This window comes from Quercus robur, chromosome 5, assembly GCF_932294415.1.
Source record: "Quercus robur chromosome 5, dhQueRobu3.1, whole genome shotgun sequence".
In the NCBI taxonomy this organism is placed as follows: domain Eukaryota; kingdom Viridiplantae; phylum Streptophyta; class Magnoliopsida; order Fagales; family Fagaceae; genus Quercus; species Quercus robur.
Window position 1 is genome coordinate 14,351,175 of NC_065538.1, and position 16,643 is coordinate 14,367,817.

Below are 16,643 nucleotides of genomic sequence, written 5' to 3' on the forward strand. Positions count from 1 at the left end.
CACATAAAACTTTTTCTATATAAAAATAAATAAATTTAAATATTTCAATAATTTAGGGAGGAAAAAATAAAAAAATTTAGTAAAATTTGAAGGAGAAAAAAAAGTGATACTATATCCATCCAAAAAAAGAAGAAGTGATTCTATAAATTGACAAAAATTAGGATTAATTTGGTTGCTTGTTGGCCCATAAAGGCCCATAATGCCATTCATTTGTATTCAACGTTTTGGACTTTTGTTTCGTAAAAAAATAAATAAGTTTTGGACTTTTGGGCTTCTAGGCTCTAGCCTTCTTCCCAATCAAACTCAGACAAAAACGACAGCGTATCATTCCATCCATCTCACCCCCCAAATCTGAACCCACATTAATCTGTGCTCACTTCTCAGCCGTTGGATCTCATCACTTGCCCACCGTATATATAAAACACGTCCCCCAAAACACAAAACCCTAACTCTAATCTCTCACACTGTGTGCGCTTGCCGGCGATTCCATCAGAGAAAGAAGAAGAAGAAAAGCACTAAGAAGACTGAACCATGGGTAAAAAAATATCTCAACCCCTCTCTGTATTTCTCTCTGTTTATGTAATATTTGCTTAGATTTGGGTTCGATAATGGAGCAATTGAAATGGGTGTGTGACTGTGTGAACAGGTAAGGTTCACGGATCGTTGGCACGTGCCGGAAAGGTGAGAGGTCAGACACCAAAGGTGGCTAAGCAAGACAAGAAGAAGAAGCCACGTGGCCGTGCCCACAAGCGCATGCAGTACAATCGCCGCTTCGTCACCGCCGGTCTGTTTATCACTCTCTCTCTCTCTCTTACTTTTATTAAGGATTTGAGTTGAACCCATTACGTTTTATGTAACGTTTTACTAGAAATATGTTGTCTTTTTGTTAGTCAGATAAGTAGTTGTACAAATTAAACATGGTGTGTTTTTTGCAAAATGTTCTTGTTTATGTTTTAGGAGATTATGAAATGCAATTTGATGTCTTTTGTTAATTAGATGTTTAAATTGTACTTATTTAGTTGATGATTGTAAGTGTGAGTTTCTAGAGATTAAACATGGGTGTCATGTAAGAATGGTCTTAGGAGATCATGAAATGTCATTTGAACTTTTATATTATCAGTAGAAATGGCATTGGTGAATGTGCCATCCGGTTCCATTTGATATATGGTCAGTATAATTATAACTGGAATGGATGTTCTGAATTTAAGCCATGTTATGTCATGCCATGTGGTTTTTCAACTATCAAAGAAGCACCAAGTCCTAACAGAATTTTACTGATTAAAAAATGTGATACCCACCCTACAAATTGCATTGATCCGGCTTTTGTTACATGAATTATAGTCCAATCTTTAGTCTTATGGAATTACTTAACATCATCCAACCTGCTTTTTGTTGACATTTCTATATCTAACTAGTCTGTTGCCAATTTTTCTGGGTTTAGAATTCTAGGCTTATAACGTGTAGGTTTTGAGTGGGTCAGTTTTTGTGAATAATGGATGGCTAAGGGTGGTTCACTATACGTAAGAATTTCATAGTGTTTCTAGTTCTGGACTGCTTTTGAGAGTCATGCAAAATGTGCCAAAGGTCTTTGGACCAAAGGGCATCTCCTTTGTCATAAACAAAGTGTGGAAGATGAGATTATAGGTTCAATACCATACGGTTCTTTCAGTTTTATACAAGTGTCAACCGAAGAAAGAGAGCGTATATATGTTTGTGAGCTATATAAACTATGGATTGACTCTTTTTTTGTTGGTCTCTTTTACAGTTGTTGGATTTGGGAAGAAGCGTGGACCCAATTCTTCAGAGAAGTAAGTGGCTTGGTTTTCAACGAGTTTTGTTTGTGGAGGCAGTGGTTAAATATGAAAAACTAGTTTCAAAGTTTTATATTTCGACTGTAGCCAAACTACATTTTAGTTTAGTATTTCATATTTTGTGTGAACTTGTCTTTGTTGAAAACACTTCTGTGAGGTTTAAATTGACCATTACATAGCATGGGTTGATTTTTGAGTTTATTATTAGCATTTCTTTTCTTTTTCTTCTTTTTTGAATTTTCTTCGGCGATTCTTGATTTTTTTTATAAAAAAAAAAAAGAAATGTAAGGCCCAAATTCCCGAAATGGGAATGAAAAAAAAAAAAAAAAAAAACCTCCAGTAAGTGAGGAAAGAGGGATTTGAACTCATCCTCTACACCTAAGACCAGAATTTTAACAAGGTTTAATATTTAAAAAAAAAAAAAAGTAAAGTTTAGTGGAATCATTGGTCTATGAAATATTTTTAAAAAGTTTATCTGAAAAGAAAAAAAAAATTAACATTTTTTTATGATTTTTTTTTAATATTTTCTATAAAAGTGGTGTTAAAATTTTCTTTTAAGTAATTTATTAATAATTGTTTTGAGGACACAAGACCTAATTGTCGTTTGTCAAGACCTATAAAAGAAATGTAAATATAGTAAACTGATTGATAAATAAAGAAATGTAAAAAGTATTAAAGATTAGTTAAATGTGCACAACTAACTTTGGTGGGATTAATGTGGTGAATTGGTGCGATAAGAACTATGCATGCTCTGTGGGCATGTGGAAAAACAAGAGTAGCGTGGGGAACATAATCATTTTGAGCTCTATTTTTATATGATGCAAAAGGTGAATGAAGTGGTTGAACTTACTAGTTACTAGAACTATTTTTTGTGATAGCAATGAAAGTGTGGTATAATCGAAACCACTGGATTTTCGAGAGCAAGCAAATAGAAGGATACCCATCTCTGCTAGCAAAGTGGCGAAATTCCTACAAAAATAACAAGCAGATTAAGCAAACATCGAGACCTTTTGTTAGCTTCACATGTTATCAATGTTGATGTAGTTGGAATTAATTCTAGATAATTATAAGCTTTTTCTAAGCCTAAGATTTAAAATGAGAGGAACCATACAGAATCATGCATGGATGAATCTGTACATATTTTAAAATTAAGAAAAGCCTTATCAAAAAAATAATAATAAGAAGAAGAAAAGCAATATATCAATTTACAGAAATAAAAAATGGTGCAAGGAAAACTCTCTTTTTTTTTGTTTTTTATTTTTTTGTTTTGTTGATGACTAAAGGGTTTGTTTGGATACCGTTTTTCTTTTTGTTGAAAACTGAAAACACTTTAGCAAAATAATTTTTAAATGTATAAATAATACCGTAACACCTTTTTTTTTTAATAAAGTGGTTGTGGGTCCCGTGAACAGTACACGGGACCCACTGAATAATGCATAGTGTCTCCTAAATAGTGCCTAAACAGTATCTGAACAATGCATAGTGCACGGGACCTCGTGTAATCTGCGTGCATCAAAAAAAAAAAAAGGAAGACGCAAACGCACAAACGCCCCTCACAAAACGTAATCCAAACACTCATTAAGTGTCCGTTTGCATCAGATGCATTTGTGTTTTTGGCCTTTTTTTTTTTTTTTTTTTTTTTTTTTTTAAGAACCAACGTGTGAACAGTAAGAGTATGTTTGGTAACTATTTTTTTTCTTTATTTTTTGTTTCCAAAAATAATTTTTTATTTTTTAGACTAAAAAACTTGTTTGGTAACCTAAAATGGACAGAAAACAAAAACTATTTTCAAAACTCAATTTGTGAAGAAAACTGAAAACATACAAAAGGCTATCTTCAATTTTTAATTTTCAAAGGATAATGAAAATACGTATTTAATTTAATAAATTTTTCTCATTTAATGAGTTAGCATTAGAGTTTAAATCCTAAGAATAACATATTTTAGTATTTTCTATTTTTTTCTTGAAAAACCCATCTTTTTAATTTCAACTAACCAAGCATGTGTTTTTATTTCAAAAATACAAGAAAATTGTTTTTTCCTTATATTCCCAAAAATAAGTTTTTGACAATAGAAAACAAAAATTGTTACAAAACATAGCCTAACTTTTTTTATTTATTTTTTTTTTTTATTGTTTTCAGTTTTTAGTTTTCAATGAAATAAGCAGTATTCAAATGCACACTAAGTGTAATGTTTTTTTTAATTTTTTTTTTTTTATAATCCAAATAAGTGTAATACTTGAGTGGACAGTAAAACATTTTATTTGTTTATTTGTTGACAAATTCAAAACATTAATCGGCTAACATTTGGATACATATCCTTATCAAATTCTTCAATTTAAGAACCCAATCTATTGCTTCTGAACCAAAACTCCCTTCAAATTTGTTTTTAAGTGCAAATAAAATTCAACACTATTTAATGTTAACCACTGCCATGTTGCCGCCACTACTAGTCTACTACATAACACAACTACGCCTCAATGCCATCGATATGTCTGTCATTGATATTGCTATTGTCTTTACTCTTTAGCTACTATTCTATCATTATCAATATTATGACTTCAAACAACTGTTGCTATCTTGTTTTTGCAGATTATTATTATCAATTTATTATTTCTTTTAAAGAGCTTTTAACCTAGTGACTTCCCCTACTCTTCCTTAAAGGGTCACAAAAAGATATATATATATATATATATATATATATATATATGTATTAACATCATGACATCACCATCACCATCAATATAATCATATTTCAATGTTACAACCCCCACCACTTTGTCACCAGTGCCATTGTTACTATTACGATTCTTTTTATTGACAAACATCCCTCTATATTCTAAATAATTAAATACATAATAATATCATGTAACTCATTTTTGGTGAAAAAAAAAATTAGAGCTCCCAACCACAGAGCAAAATGGATTATAAATTCAATATTATAATGTGTTTAGAATGAGTTTATTTTGCTTAAAAATAAATTATATATAAACAAGTGTAATCTTAAAACTTAAAAGAGTTGCACATAAATTAAATAAGCTAAAAAAAAAAAGCAAATTGCACAATAGAAGATTATCAAAATGACACTTCCTCAAACGTTTGCCTCCTATTAGAATGTTCCATTTCTATTTTAAATTCCTATCCAAATTATGAATGAAATGATACTCTCTTCCTTTAAATTATATAAATGACACTCTACTGTTATGGTTTTAACAAATGATTAGTGGGAAATTTTTTTTGATGTGTATTCTAAGGATGTGCAACCAACTCACCGACCCACCAAAACTGACCCGACACAACTCAACCCATCGGGTTGGGTCGGTTTTTAGGGGTGTGTGGGTTGAGTTGGGTTATTAAAAATTTTTTAATAGTGGGTTAGGTTGAGTTTGGGTCATAACAATCACAACTCGCCCCAACTAGACCCACCTATATATTTAAATTTTAAATTATATATATTTAATATATATTTAAAACAATATTATATAATTAATAATTTTTTATTTAATTTTTTCCCCTATTCAGCTCCTCTTATATAAAACTCAATTCTCCCTTCTCTTATTTTTTTTATAACTGAGTTGGGATACTAGTTCAGGTTTATTTTGTTTATCAACTCAGTTGGATATATTTTGTTTATAATTGAGTTAAAATACTAGTTCATATATATTTTGTTTATCAACTCAGGTGACAAGCGAGATATATATTTTTTGCTTAATTTAATAATAATAGTAATAAAAAAAATATTGTCTAACTCATGGGTTCAACCCAACCTAACTAGATCCATGTGGGTTGGGTTGGGTTGAACCTCTGTGATGGGTTGGGTTGGGTTGGATTGGATTTTTTTAACCTACCATGGTGGGTTGGGTCAAAAAATCTCATCAATCCGACCCAACCTGACTCATGCACACCTTTAGTGTATTCTATTGCGAGAGGTATATATATAGAGACACGAATTCCTATAATGGCTATGACTAGTAGTGTTAACCTTAGGGACTTGTACAAGTAATAGTATAATGGGCATAAGCGGCTTGGTGGATGATTCTCAATGAAGATATCAACGAGTTTGTTTCAAAATGAGACCAAATGAAGTTGTAAAGTCCCCTAAAAAGATGGTACCAGACAAAATGGTAGTTAGTCTCAAATTGCGTCCGCTCATGAAAACATCATTATGGGTAATCAAACATCACTCCTCTCCTATTGTCACAACACAAAAACAATGGTGGATGAGAATGAAATATACACCTTGTAGAAGCTAATGCAACCAAAGAAGCTCAAAGCCAGTGACAGACCTACAGTAGGGCAGGGGGAGCCATCCCCCCCCCAAAAAAAAGAAAAGAAAAGAAAAAAGGCTGGTATATGTATATAATCTAAAACAAGGTACTATGACTCTAAAGTGTGTACTGTGACTCTGAGCTTGTGAGACTAAAGTCTTTGGTCTATGAATGAGTCAATAACTTTGTCTTTGTCTACTTGTGATTTAATTTTTTGTGTGGTTGTGATTTAAGTCTTTGTGTGGCCAATGGTCAATAATTAGATTTTAGATAACATTAATTAACTATTTAAGTCATGGCTTTAGCAAAAATTCTAACAAGTAGAAACTTTGTTGTCATGCTGTGGGCATGGTTGTGTAATTGTGTTCCATTCTTTTAGAAGGAAATTCATGAAGAAATTGGTGATGCAAAGTTTTGTCTAATTGTTGATGAAGCTCGTGATGAGTCAATGAATGGCAAATGGCTATTGTTATAAGATTTGTAGACAAAGATGGTTTTTGCTTGAGAACGTTTTTTTGGGGTAGTTCATGTCCTTGATACTACGACTTTAACACTAAAAGATGAAATATATTCTGTCTTGTTACATCATAGTCTGGATATTCAAGATATTTGAGGGCAAGGATATGATGGTGCAAGCAATATGTGAGGTGAGTGGAATGGATTAAAAGCTTTGGTTTCAAATGACTGTCCATATGTTCACTACATTCATTGTTTTGCACATCACTTGCAGTTAGCATTAATGGCAGCATAAAAAGAAGTTATTCTTGTTCAAAGTTTTTTTAATAGATTATCTGCTATTGTCAATGTTGTTGGTGCTTTATGCAAGCATACTAAGCAACTAAAAAAAGCTTATGCTGATCAAATTGCATATTTTGTTGAAATTGGTGAGCTTGAAACTGGAAAAAGACTTAATCGGATTAGCACATTACAACGGCTAAAGATACTCGTTGGGTTTCTCACTTGAGATCAATTTCTAGTTTGGTAAATATATTTAGTCCAACATGTGGAATTTTACTTAAGATAATCAAGGAAGGAAATACTACTTCCCTACGAGAAGCAGCATACTCATGTTATCATGCTACGATTTCTTTTAAATTTGTGTTCATTTTGCATCTCATGAAAGAAATTATGGAGATCATTGATGCACTCTGTCAAGCTTTGCAGTGTCAGTCTCAAGACATTTTAAATGCCATGAATTTTGTTTCATCCATTAAAGCACTTATTCAAAAATTCAGAGATGAAGAATGGGATAGTTTACTTACCACTGTGAAATCATTTTGTGAGGCACGTGACATAGATGTCCTAGATATGAATGCTCGTTATGTTAAGAGAGGAGGTTTAGATCGTCATCAATAAGATGACTTCACAATTGAGCATCATTATCGAGTAGATATTTTTATGCTGTGATAGATTCTATATTACAAGAATTAAATTATCGGTTTAGTAAGTATGCGGTGGAATTGCTTAATCTTAGTTAAGCTATTGATCCTAAAGAGGCACATGAGTCTTTTAGATGTAAAGACATTTTGTCATTAGTAAACAAGTTTTATCTAAGAGACTTCATAGATCAAGAAATGACTCTTTTAAAGGTAGAAGTTAATCATTATGAGCACATTATAGTTTAGCATCCGGAATTCAAAAAGCTATCAAGTATTGCTAAGTTGTGCCAATGGTTGGTAAAAACCCAAAAATCATTATTTTACCCATATGTTTATAGAGTGATTATACTTGTGCTTACTCTTCCAGTTTCTACTATAACTACAGAGTGAGCATTTTCAACCATAAATATTATCAAGAATAGGCTTTGCAACAAGATGGAAGATGATTTTCTAATGGATTCTATGATTTTTACATTGAGAAGGAGATTGTTGCAAAATTTGGTACATAATCAATCATAAACGACTTTCAAGATTTAAAAGAGCACCGAGTTCCATTTTGATAAATGTGTTGAAATGTTTAAGAAACACTTATTTTGTATGTTATATTTTGTTGATGTTTTTATAATATGGAATGTTTTAGAATCACTTATTTTGTATGTAGTATTTTGTTGAATATGAAATGGATGTTAGTTTTTATTTTCATAATTTTATTTTATTTTATTTTTTTGTTTTAAGCCCCCCCTCCCTACGTTTGAATCCTGGTTTCGTCCCTGCTCAAAGCCAAAGGTGGCATTAACTAAGTTGCGATACTCAGCCTCAATTCTAGAATAAACTACCATCATTTGTTTCTTACTATGACAGGAGGCAAGAGGCAAGAGGCAAGAGGCAAGAGAAGTATCTAGGAGGAAATTGAACCTCGTCATAGAATGGTGATTGATAAGGCCTATAGTCCAATCTTAACTCAATTGGAAAAGTCCTTAAGACTTTTTTTTTTATCAAAAAAAAAAAGTCTTTGGACTTAGTTTTGAAGTTTCATTTATACCAAAACCCATCAGTATCCTGATCTAATAATAAAGAACAATTATTATGGAGTGAGCGTCATAGAGGTTCAAGTTCATATCTATAACTAAAATATGTTTTATATATATATATATATATATATATATATATATATAATCAAATTTTTTTTTTTTTTTTTTTTTTTTTTTTTTTTTGTGGGGAGGGGGGAAGATTTGATAGGATTTCAACTTATGACGTTCACTATATGATGATTGCTCTTATTATCAAGCTAAGTCATCAACCAATTTTTAATGTAGGCGGGGTTTGAACTATGGATCTCTTATTCAACGACAATAGTTGAGGTAACTAAAAACCACTAAAATCAAATACTTTTGACTTTTAGTTACTTATGAAAAAAGAAGAAATTCTCAACCTTAAGAACCTCATCATAGTTTACATATCATTATTTCATTATTTATTTTTAATTGATTTTAAATTCTATTCTATATTTAGACCCTTCATTAAAATCTTACCTAATCATATTTTCATATACAAATACAAACATAATAAATGCCTAATAATCACTATTATAATGATTTGATTTTATATTAAGACAAAAAAAATAAAATAGTGAAAATTTTATATTTTCTAATTAGAAATTCTACTCTATATTAAAACCCTCCATTAAAATCTTACATAAATCATATTTTCATTTGCAAACACAAACATAATAAATAACTATTATTAATAATTACTAAAAGTCTATAATTACTAAGTTTTATAATTAGACAAAAAATAAAAGAGCTAACATAATTATATTTTATATATAAAATTTTATGTGCATTGTACAAGTTACCAAATAAATGATATTTGTTCTTTCTCATCATTCTAAGATACAAATCAATTTTTATTACAGGCGAGATTAGAATCCTTAATTTTTTATTCGAGTGTAATATATTTGACCAGTTGGCTCCAAGAGAAGTGGAAATGGGAGCGCAATTCATCCGAAATATATTCATGCCAGCTCAATAGAAAAATAGTGCTACTGCCAAAGAAGCCCCAACACGTGCACACACAGAACAAACCACAAAGAAACACACATCGCCGGACCTATGTTGTAGAGCTCCACAAACTTAAGAGACAAACAAAACTCATAAGCAACCATTCTAGTTTTTTCCACCCAATTCATCCTACTTGTTTTTGATTTGTCGCCCCTGTCTTTCTCACTCTCTTCAATGCTTTGGTCCCAACAAACTCTTCCAACGTAGAGAGAGAGAGAGAGAGAAACATAGATATCAAAGAAGTCCCTTAAAACCTCTCTCTCACCATACATTTACATATACATTCCATATTCAATGAAAGCAGGCGCAATCAAAGGGAGTGTGAACTGATCCCATTCATTCTCTCATACGTCTTTGGTATTAACTCCACCTTATAAAGCCCATACCAAAAGCAACCCACATGGTAAATGATATCACTGCCATACTTTTGTCTTTTCTTTCTTTCATCCCCAGGCTGCATGCTTTTTCCATATTTGTCAAGAAAATTGGAATAGGTAGTTTTGATTTGGTTTAGGATTTTCCTATTATTGAGGGGAACTTTTATTTGGGAATAAATCATTTGGTGAGGGCTTGAATTTCTTTTTCCTGGTTGGGTGTGATCTTGGTCTGGATGGGTTTTTGAATGTTTTTATTTATGTGGGTTTTGATTCTTGAAGATAATCAAACACCCATATGACAAAAACCAATATTGCTTCATCATTGCCACTGTGAGATGCAATTCCAGCCAAATGGGAGAGTTTTGATATGAGTTTGATGTTTGTGAAAAAAACAGAAAACGTAAATCCCAGAAGCTGAATTTGATTGGAAATTGAAGTAAAGATGCAACCAAGGTTGATGGCACTGGAGGAAGGCAAGGACCTTGCCCCTACAGTGAGAACATATCAACATAGGGCTTTGCCTCTGAGAGTTCTTCAATTTTTCTTGGTATTTTTGGTTCTGGGTCTTGGGGTTTCAGTTTGCAGCATGTATATGATTCGATTTTTTAAAATTCCAAATGCGGCTCCAGTAGTACAGCCCACTATTGTGCCTTCTTGCTTTGTTGAGCTAGATAGTATACAGAGTTGGATTAGGCCTCCATCAAATTTGTTGCACATCATGAATGATACTGAGCTGTTGTGGCGGGCTTCGTTTGTTCCTCAAATAAAGAGTTATCCTTTCAATAGAGTTCCTAAGATTGCATTCATGTTCTTAACAAAGGGGCCATTGCCAATGGCACCTCTTTGGGAGAGGTTCTTTAAGGGGCAAGAGGGGCGTTATTCGATCTATGTTCATGCAATGCCATCTTATGATGCCAACTATCCACCTTCATCAGTTTTTTACAGGAGACAAATCCCAAGCCAGGTATCAGAGATCTTTGGTTCTTTTTATATATGTTTAGTGGCATGAGTGGTTCTCTTTATTTCATCAAAAGTAATTTCTTTAATTACTATTATTGTTGTCTCCTGAATATATATTAAAAATTGTCTGTACAACTATAAACTGTCTGATATTTTGTGAATTGAGATGGCCCTGAAGCTGCCGAAGAGCTATCCTTTTGAGTTTTATAGGGACCCATCAGCTATAGAATTTTGAAAGGAATCAATGGATGTACTTGGTCATATTGGCCGTATGTTCATCCAATCCCTAATAAATTGCTAATTATGTGCTTAGCATATTCTATTCAAATGGCTAGATGTCACCCTCTATAATTTTTGTGACAGTATTGATATATATTGGCCGTCATTGTAAAGGTAGGATTGATAGTTGATGGGAAATATATAATTAGTTGAGATGCTTCAGCAATTATGTTGGAGACTATTGATTGCATTGTCGAGGAGTGACCATGTTTTAAGTTGAAAGGTAGAAAATGAAGATCAAATCAAATTAGTGCTTGGTGGAAATTGATTGACAACATATAGCATTAAAAAAACTTACCTATCAAAAGACCCCAAAAAAAAAAGAAAAACTCTTGCCTGGTGGAATGTTGAAGGGGATTCATTTGGCTGTCTCAAATGGAAAAAGGACCCTTGTAGTTGTCCTTCCCCAAATATTCAGGACATGACTTTTTTGAGTTTTGACTTGGTTAGTTTAGAAGGATGTATGCTACACCATATTGGTTTACATGCAAGCATTTGTGGGTCTTTTACATGGAAAGACAATGTGAAGAAACTAGAAAGCACATTGGAGCCATACTTTGTAAAAGGAAAGATTAGAATTTGCCATACATTCCCTACATACTACCTAATATCAGTTTGTTCCGGTCTATTGCACTTTTCTTGTGCCTGTTTCACCTTGGGGGTTTGGTTTATAGGTCTAACCTCGTAACCTATGATATAACCACAGATTGGGGAATTCCTACTAGGAAGGTTCCAACCTCTTTGTTGTCTTTGGGCAACATAATAGAAAGGATGTACAAATTTGGTACTATCTACTCAGATTCACTTTATGGTCGTAGTAATATTTAACTGATATTATGTGCTCTGACTTCTGACAGCTTCTTTGCATATGGTGGATGCCAACCGGTGACTAGGAAATGCTTCTGGCTGTTTTTTTTTTTTTTTAAAGAAAATAGTTTTATAGGCTTTTTCAGAGTATTTCTTGCTGCCTCTCATCACTCATTCACCCAATTCCAACCCCAACTCCCATTGCAAACTTTTCCTTGATGTACATGATTCAGTCATCAGTTTTTTTTCTTTTCTTTCTTTCTTTGGTAAGGGTGAATCTTTAACCACTAGCAACACATACATATAAGTTGAGTTTAAGGCAAGGGCTCCGGTTTTTGGGTATAAGTTCCTTTGAAGTGTCATTTTTGTTCCTAGATGGAATAATTTCAGAATTGGTTTTGTCAATTCAACCTTGAATCAAGAGGGGACATTATTGAGTTGCATTTGACAATAAACATGTTGTGGTTCATTTGTAGTAGGAAATAACTGGTGACCTCTATAAAAGTTGTGCACCATCCTACATTCTTGTAGTTTTTGGCCATTCATCCTCATTTCTTAATTTTCACTTTGATAGTCCTCAATGATCCAGTTCAATGGCTATCTGGCATCTGCTTTGACTTGTAACAGTCTAGGAGGCAATAGTGACATATGCGTATTTTCCTGAATGACACTGGTGAAACATCTGCTTCAAATGGATGCACCACCAGTAATGCTTTACATGCCCCTATTATTATTGTTAAGCATCATGCTTTGACTTGTTACTTCTCTTTTAAATGCATGCTGCCTTTTGGGACTACATACTTTGTGTATTGAAAATTTATATGGTATGCAGTTAATCTCTTCTTTGTTTGATAGAGACAAAATTTTCATTTTGAATGAGAAATGTTGATGCATTTTTGTTTGGCACCTTGACCAACCTTTATGTATGCGTGCACCACATGGCACTTCTACTGGAAGCTAGAAATCTCTTGCACAGGCTTTTTTTTTTGGTGTGTGTGGGTGGGGGGTAAATTTTCTCCTCTTAGGGTATATAGCCAATCAAAGATTATGTACAATTATCTATTTGCTTGGAAATTCCTGTTCTGAAATGCCAGAGCAATTTCCTCTCACCCAAAACTTTATGCTGATATCATTAGAGCATTAACTTTTGAAGTAAAGTTAGATTGTCAAAATGATGTTGGCAAGCCTGTTTCTAGAGAAGCTTCTGGACTTTGTAGGATTTTTGTGCTTGGAATGTGAGTGTGGAAATGATAAGAAATTTTCTATCTGTATTTCTAATCAGCTACTTTAAGATGTTTCTATTCAGCATGTTTTCTTTCATGAAAAAGGAAGGAAAATAAAAGAAAATTAATCACCATGTTTTCTCTTGTTGGGAAAATTAGCCACTCATTTTCCTATGGTTTTTTGATGAACAGGTGACAGAGTGGGGAAGAATGACTATGTGTGATGCTGAGAGGAGGCTTCTGGCTAATGCATTGCTTGATATCTCAAATGAATGGTTTATCCTGCTGTCTGAGGCATGCATTCCTCTCCGTAACTTCAGCATTGTCTATAGCTACATATCAAGATCCAAGCACAGCTTTATGGGTTCATTTGATGAACATGGACCCTATGGGAGAGGGCGCTATAATGAAAAAATGGCACCTCTGGTCAACCTCACCAATTGGCGTAAGGGGCCTCAATGGTTTGAAGTTAATCGAGAACTTGCAGTTAAGATCGTTGCTGATGTCACTTACTACCCCAAGTTCAAAGATTTTTGTCGACCAGCATGTTATGTGGATGAGCACTACTTCCAAACAATGCTGAGCATCGAAACGCCACATCTTATCGCAAACAGGAGCCTTACTTATGTGGACTGGTCAAGAGGTGGTGCTCACCCTGCTACATTTGGGAAGGTTGATATTAAAGAGGAATTCTTCAAGAAGATTTTTGATAGCAAAATATGTCTTTACAATAACCAGCCATCTTCACTTTGTTACCTTTTTGCTAGAAAGTTTTCTCCAAGTGCTTTGGAGCCTCTATTGCAATTATCATCCGAAGTTCTAGGCTTTTGACAAATGCTTGGCTTGTGAGATGCATATTTGGATTATTGCTAGTTGGAGCATGTCGGTTTAGTAATGCGCTAACCCCATTAAGGTTAGATGTGATTGATCTTTTGATAATCCTGCGTCACAGGATTTTGAAGCATCCAATATTACACAGCATCAGAAGTATAGAAAATCAGAGCCTAAAAGTAGTATCTTAGACAATCTCAGGCATAATAAATATTACGTCTTATTGGGTTGTTACTTGTTAGTCGATTAGACGTAATGCTACTGTAGCATTATTAAATAGAAATCTTGTAATCTCATTTTTGGTGGATGTTTTTCTTTGCACTAAAATTCTTTCTATGTTTTTTTTTGTTTTTGGGTAGTATGAAATACAGCCACCTCTAGTTCTTTAACAATTTGAGGCATTAGTTGGATTAAGTGAGGTATGATATTTGAAATTTGATCTAATTAGATTTCTTTTTTTCTTAATTCATTTCCATATTTCAATTTTATTTTCTGTGAGTGGTAGCAATCTAGCAATATAGCTTTGAGAGTATTTGATGCCAGACTTTGGATGCATGTCCAATCTTTATGTCATTATGTTGACATGAAAGGGCAATGAATAGGTTATCTTTTTTTTTTTTTTGATGAAATGAATAGGTTATCTTGAATAAAGTATTGTCATTATTTGCATTTCCTTGATCTTAATGTATATTACAGTCAACATCAGTTAATTATAATGCATCCTGCATTTATTATGTTACATACAATCTTCATGTTTTATGAATAAACCAGAGATATGTATATATATAAAAAAAAATAAAAAATAAAAACAAAAAAAAACAGAGATATGTTATTGGATAGTAAGATGCTCGAAGAATTTGGACATCTATGAAATGATTATATATTATCTTCTAATCGGTAAGAAATAATTCCCATTGATTAATCAGTGAGTCGACCAAAGCGAGTTCAACCCATAGTCCCTGATACAAGTTCAAGACTTTGATTGGAAGTTCAAAAGGATAAACAGAAATTTCATTTTTCTTTTTTTGCGGTAAATGGAGGGGGTGAGGGAAGAGAAATTTTAGTGTATATATTTTTTTAATACATTGTAAATGGAAGAAGAATTCAAACCATGTTTCTATTTGATCTAGGCCCATTTTTTTTTGGGTTAAAGATCTAGGCCCATTAAATTGTTGAAATCTATCCGTAAATAAAACATATTATTTAATGCATCCCGTGGATCAATCTTTATTTTAAATACATGTGGGTTTTTTTTTTTTTTTTGGTAACCAATACATGTGGGTTTCATATGCATGACTTACACGTGGAGTTTTTTTTTTTTTTGAGAAGAAGTAGTATATTGACTACACTGAATAATTTCATCGTATATAAATAATAAGAAGTGCTACATCTACAATATTTTTATAACATTTTCACAACAAATCATAGGTGGTTAGTTGTTATTGGTTCAAATTTGAACCTAACATTAAGATTACTTTTTTGCACCAACAATAACAACTAATAACAACTTGTCATTTAGGATTTGTTGTAAAAATATTGTGGACATATCATTTCTCATAAATAATAATTGGTATCATTAAAAAACGGACTTAATAGAACTATAAAATTTTATTTTCAAAATAAGTACATTTTTCTTTTGAAGAAATTTTTTAATAAGTATTAGATGAGTAGTCATTGGGTTTCCATCTATTTCTTTTCTTTTTCTTACTCAAAACTTTCTAAAGGAGCAAAAATCTTAGATTCTTAATAGAAGGATAGCTATAGAATAAAGGTTCAAAATTAGCTCATATCGAATAGTGTCCCGAGTAAAGAACTGGTCAAATTCCATAAAAAATAAATAAAGAAAAAAGAATTGGTCCAACATAGAAAATATTTGATAATTTGGTTCATAATTAACTCTTATTGAATAGTGTCACGAGTAAAAAAAATGATCCAACTTCCATAAAAAATAAATAAAGAAAAAGAAAAAAAACTAGTCCAACATCGGAAATATTTTTTTTTTCTTCTATTAAATGCACTAAAAATGTCTTGGAAATTTGGACGAATGGCACCAATTTTTATAAATTTTTTTTTCAAGATACCATAGAGAATAGGTCTACACAAAACCCCTTATACCATGGTCATGGTTCAAGAGCAAGAGGTCCACATTCTCTTTGAGGCCAATTCTATCCAACTGCGAATGCAAGAGCCAAATTCATCATCACATAAGGTTATGTAAAGCCTGAATTTCGGAATGCCAGATATTCACTCTTGCTACTTGTCACTTGTGGATTCTTTGAAGGAATTTCCACAAACTCCAACCACCCCCCCCCCCCCCCCCCCCCCTCCTTTTTTTCCCAAAAGGAATTTTTTCTTTAAAAAATTGTGATCCACATGAATTCTCTTACTTTCATTTTCCTGGTGCTTTTCATAATTGTCATATGATTCATATGGGTTCCCATGCCTTGGAAAATAAATTAGCACATGCTTCATCTTTTGTGTAAACCATATTTATGATGTGATGAATAGTAGGTTCAACAGCTTTCATTTATCCACACTAATTTCTCTCCATGACCTATACCAATTTACCAATTCATTAAATCAACTAGTGCCCTCTGAATACAAAAGTGACAATAGTATATCCTTACAGGTATTTATGGTTTTTCTATACT

General features: G+C 32.7%; 2 protein-coding genes across 2 annotated transcripts; both read left to right on the forward strand.

The window, feature by feature from the left end:
• Positions 1-368: 368 nt before the first annotated feature.
• LOC126725225 (40S ribosomal protein S30) lies at positions 369-2,012 on the forward strand. Its single transcript, XM_050429795.1, has 3 exons — positions 369-535; positions 647-784; positions 1,766-2,012. The coding sequence occupies exons 1-3, from the start codon at positions 532-534 to the stop codon at positions 1,810-1,812; spliced, it is 189 nt and encodes a 62-aa protein (XP_050285752.1). The 5' UTR covers positions 369-531; the 3' UTR covers positions 1,813-2,012.
• A 7,500-nt stretch (positions 2,013-9,512) lies between these two features.
• LOC126725226 (glycosyltransferase BC10) lies at positions 9,513-14,457 on the forward strand. The gene is made up of 2 exons (XM_050429796.1): positions 9,513-10,856; positions 13,354-14,457. Exons 1-2 carry the CDS (start codon positions 10,335-10,337, stop codon positions 13,990-13,992), a joined length of 1,161 nt encoding a protein of 386 aa, XP_050285753.1. The 5' UTR covers positions 9,513-10,334; the 3' UTR covers positions 13,993-14,457.
• The last annotated feature ends 2,186 nt before the right edge of the window (positions 14,458-16,643 follow it).

Bases quoted from the DNA above. Each gene is read 5' to 3' on its own strand.
- LOC126725225 (XM_050429795.1), top strand. The intron at 785-1,765 runs GTCTGTTTATCA...TCTCTTTTACAG, and splicing joins TCGCCGCTTCGTCACCGCCG to TTGTTGGATTTGGGAAGAAG.
- LOC126725226 (XM_050429796.1), top strand. From the start codon at position 10,335: ATGCAACCAAGGTTGATGGCACTGGAGGAAGGCAAGGACCTTGCCCCT. The intron at 10,857-13,353 runs GTATCAGAGATC...TTTGATGAACAG, and splicing joins GGAGACAAATCCCAAGCCAG to GTGACAGAGTGGGGAAGAAT.